Source organism: Euphorbia lathyris, chromosome 3, assembly GCF_963576675.1.
Source record: "Euphorbia lathyris chromosome 3, ddEupLath1.1, whole genome shotgun sequence".
NCBI lineage: Eukaryota > Viridiplantae > Streptophyta > Magnoliopsida > Malpighiales > Euphorbiaceae > Euphorbia > Euphorbia lathyris.
Genome location: NC_088912.1, coordinates 36005550 through 36015433, shown reverse-complemented (window position 1 = coordinate 36015433; position 9884 = coordinate 36005550). Strand labels below are relative to the sequence as shown.

At 36.9% G+C, this 9884-nt stretch overlaps 1 protein-coding gene across 3 annotated transcripts; it reads right to left on the bottom strand.

Moving 5' to 3' along the window:
- Positions 1-232: 232 nt before the first annotated feature.
- On the bottom strand, positions 233-8242 carry LOC136224570 (DNA repair protein RAD51 homolog 2). 3 transcript variants are annotated; one of them, XM_066012929.1, is made up of 13 exons: positions 8114-8242; positions 7939-8052; positions 7708-7860; positions 6643-6746; positions 6466-6529; positions 6325-6380; positions 4154-4234; positions 3309-3368; positions 3136-3224; positions 2943-3062; positions 2204-2347; positions 1442-1501; positions 233-599 (listed from the first exon to the last, which is right to left on the bottom strand). In XM_066012929.1, exons 1-13 carry the CDS (start codon positions 8195-8197, stop codon positions 592-594), a joined length of 1137 nt encoding a protein of 378 aa, XP_065869001.1. In that variant the 5' UTR covers positions 8198-8242; the 3' UTR covers positions 233-591. The 3 variants fall into 3 exon arrangements, with proteins under 3 accessions (XP_065869001.1, XP_065869002.1, XP_065869003.1); XM_066012930.1 differs by having other exon boundaries at positions 7939-8009; positions 8114-8236; XM_066012931.1 differs by lacking the exons at positions 6325-6380; positions 6466-6529; positions 6643-6746 and having other exon boundaries at positions 4154-4272.
- Positions 8243-9884: the final 1642 nt, after the last annotated feature.

The following is a 9884-nucleotide window of genomic DNA, read 5'->3' as shown; positions in this document are numbered from 1 at the left end:
TACATTTCATGCTATGATTAGTGTAAAATAACACCATTGCAATCAATACATTGTTCCTCTTCCATTCAAGTAGAAGAATGAGAAAAATACTTAGGGTCCATTTTTCTTTATATAATCTGATACAACCAGATAAGCTAAATGTGACTCGATAAAAGTGCCTGAACATTGTACGTTTATGATTAAAGTAATTGCACTGAACATAAGAATAGGCTTCACCAAATCAAGTGCGCAAAACAATTTCTTTACTAGCAGCATTAATAGAGTTTAGAACAATGACATGATACAAAATCCGGTCCACATTCTAATTTCACGTTTCTCTTGAAACACTATGCAAGGCCATTCAATTCTGCATTTTCAATGGGACTTTATATACAATTTCTTATAAGATATACAGCGGCATAATATGCCATAATTTCACAGAGAAAAGAAATGCCTAATTTGGGATCTAAAACCTTCTTGATCATGCATAATCCAGATATTCTGACCTCACTTTCAGAAACAGCACACTGAATTACACAAGTGCTGACCATATCTTGCTTCTTCTCTATGCCCGTTTTTCCAACTTCAAACGAATTTCAGACTTCTCACGACCTAATGTTCTGTCATGGAAAGAAAAAGGACAAGTGATTAAATAAAAGGGAAAAATATTGCAAATAAGCTTATTCCATAAGATGATTTAAATCGAAATTCAAAACATCAATACCGCATCCATACATAGTTTAAATTAGCTCATAATTAGCAAAATTGTTAAAATAAAGGCCATCACCCACTGGAACCCAGTGCCTAAGCAGAAGTCGGAACAAGGGATATGGAATAAGTTTCCTAACCTTTAAAATTTTGCAATAAATATCTATTCTTAAAACTTGAATCTTAGGAATTGAATTGAACATTGGCTTTTCTATTCTTTTCCTTGCTATTATGGATAACTAGTATCAGAAATTTGTGGGCTATGACACTTCATATGATATTTACTGTTTTTATTTAAGTAACAGCAAACACAGGTTTTCAAGGCCAGACTGACTAGAAGGTTTGCTCCAATCCTCGTCAAGGCTTCAACTGCTGCAGATGGCATACTAAGAACTAATTCATTTTCATTTTGTTCAGCAGACTCACGCATAGAAATCCGGAGTGTGATTCAAGTACTTAAGTATGTCTTATTCAGAGTTGCTATTGCCCAAAAAAACCCAATGAATCAAACTTCAGAACTAAAACCATCAATCTAGAAATTCCATATGATCCATTCCTGCTCAGATAAAATAGATGCTAGCATAGAAGACAAAATAGTCAAACTTCCAACCAGAAACTCCGGTCTAGTACATTATTATTTTGCTCATCAGTCCTTCATAACGGTAATCAGGTAAAGCATGCTGTAAATTCAAATTATTAATCTCTCTTCAACAATTCGTTTAAACAAGAAAGGAACTTCTAGAAAACTAATCACCTCCATTCTGTTCGAATGCTGCATCCTTTCCCCCATCAAAATTAATAATGTCACTACAACCTGCATTTTAGTCCTCCAAATGTTAAATGCTTACATCTGTCTACATTTATAAGAAAAACAAAGAAAGAAAGCAAATACTGCAACAGGCTAGATTGTTGAAGATTATGAGCAAATGAAGGACAACTAGACAGACCAATGACAGACTCAAATGTGAAACAAAACTCAAAAGTAATATATTAGATAGATAAAATAAACAAGGGAACACAGCCCTAGCTAGGAGAACTCCACCTAAAACAGTCAATACAAAAAGAGAAAGATATAGGTTTCCCAATCCAGGACAAGACAATCTCCTAGCCCAAGCTAATATAGACGCATCATGAAATGAAAAGCATGCCCTCTACCCTGATACAGCTACTCCATAACCTGACACCTGCACTGTCCGGAAAAAATTGTCAGAATAACTAATTGTCAGCAGTTCCCTTCCTGGACTATACTTTCCAGATTTTGGGCCCATGTGGCAATTGGCCCAATATTTATCCCTTCCCAATCATGGGTTATCAGAAATCAGGATCAATTTTACAATGAAATATAATCACATGATTGCATACTGCTAGACCATCATCACCTTGTCAAATTAACAGATTATTATCTAGCAATTGGTGATGTGAATTCTTCTTTCCATTCAGCTAAGTGATTTACAACATTGTTTTTTCTTATTATCTACTTAAGGTAGTTTCACATATTCAAGTCCCAATGACAAACCTTGATAATGAATTGTGCTTATATCTTGCCCTCCAAGTTCCATTCCATCATCATCCAGCAGCATAATACCTGATGATGTTATAATAAAAGCAAAAGCCATAGGTGCTGACATTGGAGATTTTGCCACCTTAATATACCTTTGTCCTGAAATCAGACATTCGTTAGATCTTCATATGCAATAATAAATGGGTAACTAACCTCATATTTCATTGGTAGCCATATTCAGAGTTTTACCAATTAATCAGTATTAAAAAAGAATTGTGCAATCCTCAACCCACCCCTCTCCCCAAACGTGCCCTCCATAATAAGTAAATGAATTGAAAGCAAAACATCCCCTCCTTTTGTCCAATTCCTTTCGTATTAGAGTTCAGTTTGCGGTCTAAACACTAACAATTATTTTCTTCAAAAAATATCATAACCTCTGAAATGGAAACTTTTATATTTTTTGCAGCTGTTTAGGAGAAATTTTAGGAGTAATAGTTGTATTTACGTTTATCCATAAATAGGATTCTTTTGTACAGTCCCTCCATAGAATAGTCTAAATATGTTGTACATATTATTTGAGATATGTAAAAGTAATTCTTTTTCAATATCTTGATTACCTCCAACATGGTATTAAAGCTAGGTAACCTTAGCCATTCTCCTTATAAGACTATTTAGTTACCCTAGCTTCCATTCGTTTCTCCTCCATAGAAATTTAAGAATAGAAAAATCTGTCACAAGTGTTATAAAAACATACCTGATTTAGCTTCTAGCACAAGACGGATGGTCACAGCATGTGCCCAGTTAATTCCCAAAGCGGCAACAAGATGAGTGTCATATTTTTCGCTTCCGTCATAAGTCTCAATATTTTTGTGCGCTGCACTCAAGAATAACTATAAGATGCTACAATATTAGGTGGAAGCTTTCACAAATACCACATGTCCAAATACCTTGGAAAGAATATTGGCGAGGTTCATGGCATTGAGATCTCACTTGGTTTGTCACCACAACAGGAATTCGTGAAAATTCAGCAAGTGACCTAGACTTGTTTCAAAGAAAACCATATGACACCTAGAGCATTGAGTAATCTATGTAAACCCTATTAAGTGGATAAACTTCTCACTTGATAAAAGAAATATGCCATCCCAATGAATGCAGTTTGGTATCCTGCTGATCCTGTTCCCTGAACAAGATGTGGTAGCCCTTGTTTAGTTGTGACATGATGAGTGAAATAGAACAAGTTATAGGTCAATTGAGCACTACATATGCATCCAGAAAAACAAAAGGTCTTTTTTGGTAAAACTTTAGTTGGAAGGTAGAAAATATCTGACATCCCTCCTTCTGAACAAAATGTCTAAATTCGGCAGGAATCTTATTAGCACAGTTAGCTTCTTGGATGCATCACTGCACACACATGAAAGAGAGTGTATCTATAGCTTAACATAGTATTCTCCTTCCAAGTCTTTCTGATCATTATTTCAGGGAAAATGCATGTGAACAGAGAGAATTCATTCTCATTTTCCATTTTGTGTTAAAGCCAAAAGGATATCACGATGCTCGTGAAATAAAGGGATTTGGTCATGTGTTTAACTAAATTTCAGAATGGCAAAGTTATGACCATGAAAAACTATGACTATTGCCAGACTTTTTTTTTTTTGTCAACTTCCATAATTCAGTTATAGGTAGGATCTTATTCAAGGGAGTATTCACAGTTCTTCAATTGGATACAGTGTATGCCCATGGATTGGATCTTTCAGAAGTTGGACTTTAAGGCTTGGTCGTTATTGTTGTATGATAGCTTCCAGAACTAGGATCATAGCTCTTAAATCACCAAATCCTGTTTAACATTGTACTTGCTAGTGTATACATGCCACTCATAGACAGTACTTGTCTAGAAGAGATTACAACTTTGTTTGAGTACATTTGAGAAGAGAGGTTGGCATCTTGAAAGACTAAGTCTATACTTACCCAGAAACTAGAGCAGCCATGCTATCAATAACTAGCAACTTCACTTGTTGTTGGAGGAGCAAAACTTTGATTTGTTGCAAACTGGTAACAGAACGATTCTTATAATTCACTGGGAAAAGCTGAAAGTCAACAAATATACCAATAGTAAAATGAAATACAAGCAATATAGACTAACGGCAAGGGTCAATGACCGTTCCTATAGGTACATAAAGTAGTCAAAACAATACATATAATACAAAATGTGACAAACATTCAACTTTGCACTGTACAACTGTTTAATACAATCTCAACCTGTAGGAGTAGGAAAAACGGAAAAATGGAAACAACAACAACAAAGCCTTAGTCCCGAAATGATTCGGGGTCGGCTAACATGAACCATCATATAAAACCGTGAAAATCAAATCGTGTCAGCGACACAGATTCGCTCCCTCCACTCCGTCCTATCCACTACCATATTTTCCTCAATTCCCAGTAAACTCATATCACTCTCGATCACCCTCCTCCAAGTTTGCTTAGGTCTTCCCCTACCCCTCACCACTACATCCCTTTGCCACTCTTCGGTTCTCCTAACCGGCGCATCAAGCGCTCTACGTCTCACATGGCCAAACCACCTTAGTCGGTTTTCTCTCATTTTATTCTCAATAGATGTGACCCCTACTTTTGTCCTAATTATTTCATTACGCACCCGGTCCTTTCTCGTATGACCACACATCCATCTCAACATACGCATCTCCGCCACCGACATCTTATGGATGTGGCAGTGTTTCACTGCCCAACACTCCGTACCATATAACAATGCTGGTCTAATTGCCGTCCGGTAGAATTTTCCCTTCAATCTATTAGGCATGCCGGGATCACAAAGGAAACCCGTAGCACTCTTCCACTTCGACCAACCAGCTTTAATCCTATGAGCAACATCTCCATCTACTTCTCCATCCGTTTGGATAATAGATCCTAAATACCGGAAGCAATCCGAGGGCTGAACAACTCTCCCATCTAGGGTGATTGTCCCTGCCTCCCTACTCCTACGGCCGCTAAACTTACACTCCAAATATTCTGTCTTACTTCGACTCAACTTAAAGCCTCTAGATTCTAGAGTTTGTCTCCATATGTGATAAATAGTTAAAATTGCAAAGTCATGTGAGTTTTAGCATCAAGACTCGCTTAGCAAATGAGAAGACCAAGTCAATTTGAAAGGTTTGCTGCTACACTACTACTGAATCAATTCTAAGCAACCAGAACGATGTCGTTCGGGCTCAATTAAGTTTTAACATAATAGGGAGGTTCACAATAGACCCACCATTAATGGCATTCATTAAGAATTCCACAAGATTGCCTGTTGGAAATGAAGACAAAAGATGAATTGAAGGGATTTATTATTAACTTAACAGAAAAAGCGATTGACAGATTGAAGAGAAAATATATATTCAAGTACATGTAAGATCAATGATGAAAAGAGTTGTGCAGACATGATTGATGGCAATATTTTTAAATTTTTAACGGAAGATATCATTACCAAGAGCTACATACTTTTATATAATAATAATAATAATAAAAAGAGTAACAAATCATGAAATGCATGATAAATATAAATACAGACAACTCTCTATACACAGTTGCCAATTAGACACATCAGTACAAATTTGTAGCATGTACAAGACATAATGTTCTTGAGCACTTAATGATCAGGTATTGCTTTCCTTCTAATGTTCATGTTCATTAAATGGATAGCATAGCACATAATCCCATCAATGATTATTTATGATTTGTTAAGAGGATAATCAGAACAATTATATGTTACTGGATTATTCAATATATCCAAACTTTCCAGCCAACCCCCTGGCATTTATTGATTGGCTTTATAAGACTCTGAGATCATCAATATCCATTACTTAGCTTACAATAACAACAGTGATATTGTCGAGCCAATCTTAGAGTCCAACATGTTTCAGCAAATCATTGGCAACACAAGTAAGGTTTGCATGTATTTGTGTTTATTTGACTATTGGCCAGCATTTATAAATCTCAACATTCTGTAATATATTTAGAACTGCTGGACCACTATTATGAACTTTTCATCTAATTAGTCGAGTCCTACATTATAATCATTAGTTAGCAGAGTACATTTTCCCTTTTTTGCAAGTGAAGTAAAAGATTTCTTTAATTCGCACCTCTCAGTGAATTCAGAAAGTGATGCAGGCTGCAAAACAAGGATTCTACCAGCCATCTGCAACATAAATATAACACAGCCCTTTTAAACTCAAATTTGACTCTACAAATAGAAAGGGAGTGATTTTCGAAGGATTTCTCACCTCCTGTGCCAATCCTTTCATGTGAAATATTTCTGGGAAACTACTTGCACCAATTTCTATTATCCTACCGGCGCAAATTTCACAATTCAAACAGTCTTCAATGCTTGGGAAGTATATAAGAAAAATAATATCACGAACCACAGGTATTGCAATATAGGTACAGTAAGCTTCAAGTACCTTCTTGAACTAAATTTGGATTCTACATCAATATATATTACATGGCTATCCAAACCTCCATAACTTGCAGGGAGTGAAGCCAACAAGGACATCTTCAGACAAAACTACAATTGAAACAAAATATCAATGTAAATTCGTCCTAAAACATTTGAGGTAACCTAAAGGAAATTGAATACACAAAGAATGTCCAATTAAGCAGCAACGACTTCCCCCTCTTTCTCTTTTCTTTTTAATGTTGGGACAAATATTGATAGAAAATAAATACAAGTGAAGCAAATATTCCGAACACAGTAACACTACACTGAAGCAAGAAAAGTTGAAACAATCAGAATAGAAAAAGAACTACAATCTGTTGATCAGGACCATTATCATCATCTCTAATTATGTAATATTGTTTCCCAAAAATGTCGAAACATTACAATGTTTTCATTCTTTAATTTCCTGTAAATACAGCTGCAAGTCTATAACTCAATACCAGTCCTCTGCAAACTTGTTATTGCAGGAATTAGACAAAGTCAATAAAAGCAGTGAAACTAAAATTGATTCAACTTACCATCAAATGTCAAATAAAAAGGGTTTCAAATACTTTAAACTTCCTGACTAATGACCATTACAGATATACTCATGGCAAACAGAATGCGAGTTGTAACAGAAATTGCGATTAATAATGAATAGAACATGTTCTAATTTGCAAAGTTACATGGAATTCAATCAGAATATCTTAAAACTGATGAATCTGATAGATGAATAAGCAAAGCAGCATCTGTTTTTTGTATTATTTTTTATATTGTTGGGAGGGGGTGTCAAAGCCTGCCTTTTCTCTTCACGACATGTACAATTATGACAAAAGAACAAAAAACACTTTCAAAGTTCCACATTTCATATTATAAGATATTGTATATTGAACTAGACTGGAAAGAAGCTACAATATTTATCACAATGGTAATAACATTAAAGCTGACCATCAAGCACCACCTAGACATACACAATGAAACTATAACCATTTTTACCTGCAAATTACAAGGAAATTAAACTAAAAAAGAGTGAATCAGTGAAGAACCATACTTGAGTTTTACCGATTCCAGGTGGACCAACTATTTCGGTCAGAACACCAAATGGTATTCCACCGAACAAAGCATTGTCCAATCCTCTAAGACGAGTGGGGAGATGGCCACCAAATTGCTCTTTTTGAAGCCGTTGCTCCATCAAATACAGAGCCTAAAATAACCAGACGAGCAGACTCATAATTGCAATTTAAAATGAAAAAAAAAAGTCATAATTCATCAAAACTCTCACAGTTTGATAAGGAGGTGAAACAATTGCGCTAATGTGAGAGACCGCAGAAACTACATCAGCTAAGCCCATATCTAGAAGCTCCATCAACTCGAATTCGGTTAACGACAATGCATCCTGTAAACGAACAATTCAATAGAAAGGAAATTGAAGAAGAAATTGGAGAGGATGAATGTACCTTAGAAGTTTTAAGGTTACGAGCTGCAAATAGGTTTGCTACTGGTTTGGGCAGTCCCATTTCACTTATCAGCTTGTTAGCCATTCTGCTTCTCTATCTCTCTCTCTATCTGTTTGCTTGATCTTCCCGCCAATTACAAACCCTAAAAACGTCCAAGCAAAGCAGGTGTGTAAGTAATATGTCCGACTCAGAAAACGCAGCGTTTTGAACAACAATATCAAACGACAGGTACTCCGTTGCTTGACTTGCTTCCAATATCCAAAACGACAAAGACAAACAAACGACAACTATCCGTCTCTAAGCTATTAATCGTTTAATCAGACATTTTTAGCCCGATTGCCGTGGCTTGGCTTCCCATTTCAAATTCTCCATTTGCTTTGAGCGATTTGCACTTGAGACTTGAGATTAGCGTACGTCAAGAATGACTTAAATTTTTTACGAGTGTTTCATCCTTTTATAATTTTAACTATATTAAATTATAATTTGGATTCCCGCCGCCCACAATGATAGGCGTCAGCTGGAACTGTCGTGGTCTTGGCAACCCACGATCAGTAAACACTCTTAAACACATCTTTAAGAGTTTTAAGCCCTCTTTCATGTTCCTTATTGAAACTTTGGTGCACGCAAATAAGTTTGATCAGTTAAAAAGGTCTATTGGCTTCGAGAATGTTTTCTGTGTTGATAGGGAAGGGCGCAGCGGAGGCCTTGCATTTATCTGGAGCAACTCTACAAACGCCTCTATTCTTAGTTACTCCTCGTTCCATATTGATGTGCTCATTACTGACCCCCGTGGTGATTGGAGATGCACTGGTTTCTACGGCCAACCTGATCGACAAAAGCATGATCTTTCCTGGAACCTCATCCGTGACCTTCACAGCCGCTCTACTCTGCCGTTGTGCATTCTCGGGGATATGAAATGTATCTTGAGCCCATCGGAAAAACGTGGGGGGGACGTCTATCCGGCTCATTTAATCGAGAAATTTCAGAAAACACTCGAAGATTGCAGCCTGACTGATCTTTTCCTTGAAGGCTACGGTTTTACTTGGGAGCGCAGCAGGGGGTCTCCTCTATTCGTGGAAGAAAGGCTGGACAGGGGCTTAGTTTCGTCGTCATGGCAGTTGCAATTCCCAAATGCCAGTCTCTCAAACATCTCTTACTCATCATCGGACCACCTTCCTCTCCTACTGAGAATCACTCCTGCTTTAGATAGGCCCCCTCGGAACTACACTTTTAGATTTGAAAACTGTTGGCTTCAGGACCCTGGCTTTGCTGACATTGTTACTCGTGTTGGTCCCTTGTAAGGTTGCAAGTATAGTTCCAATGTGGGGATAAGAACTATTTAAACTTTTTTTTTGCAATTAGGGCAGACTTCTTTTTCTAAGGAAAAAGGTTTTAACAGCGGCGCTGAGTAAACAACAAGATACTGGCTTAGTCAACTGGTGACTAGGTCAGTTTCTTAGCTTGAGTCAGGAGATAGCACTTAGAGTCTATTCCTGAGCTCAGACGTTTAACGCGCACAACTCAAACTTGACCTCTTTACTTGGTCAGTTTTTGGTTATTTTAAGCAAGCAATATAAATAAGGAGTTAAAGGTAAGAAATACTTTACTCAGCAGATTTATCCAGGTTCGGCTTCTTTTAAGCCTACGTCCTGTCCCCGGAACACGTTCCAAGATTTCGAATCCTCTACTGAGCTCTTTAAAGGTAGAGCCTCAAACCTTTTACAATCTTAGCAACTGAGTATAACAAGAGTACCTTCCTCTATACCTCTAC

What these genes read in the sequence shown, in the direction of transcription:
- LOC136224570 (XM_066012929.1), bottom strand. Translation starts at nt 8,197, where the DNA reads ATGGCTAACAAGCTGATAAGTGAAATGGGACTGCCCAAACCAGTAGCA. An exon ending in CTTTCTGAATTCACTGAGAG is followed by an intron (nt 4,235 to 6,324) that starts GTGCGAATTAAA and finishes TTCTGTTACCAG; the next exon opens with TTTGCAACAAATCAAAGTTT. An exon ending in TGGCATATTTCTTTTATCAA is followed by an intron (nt 3,225 to 3,308) that starts GTGAGAAGTTTA and finishes AAACAAGTCTAG; the next exon opens with GTCACTTGCTGAATTTTCAC.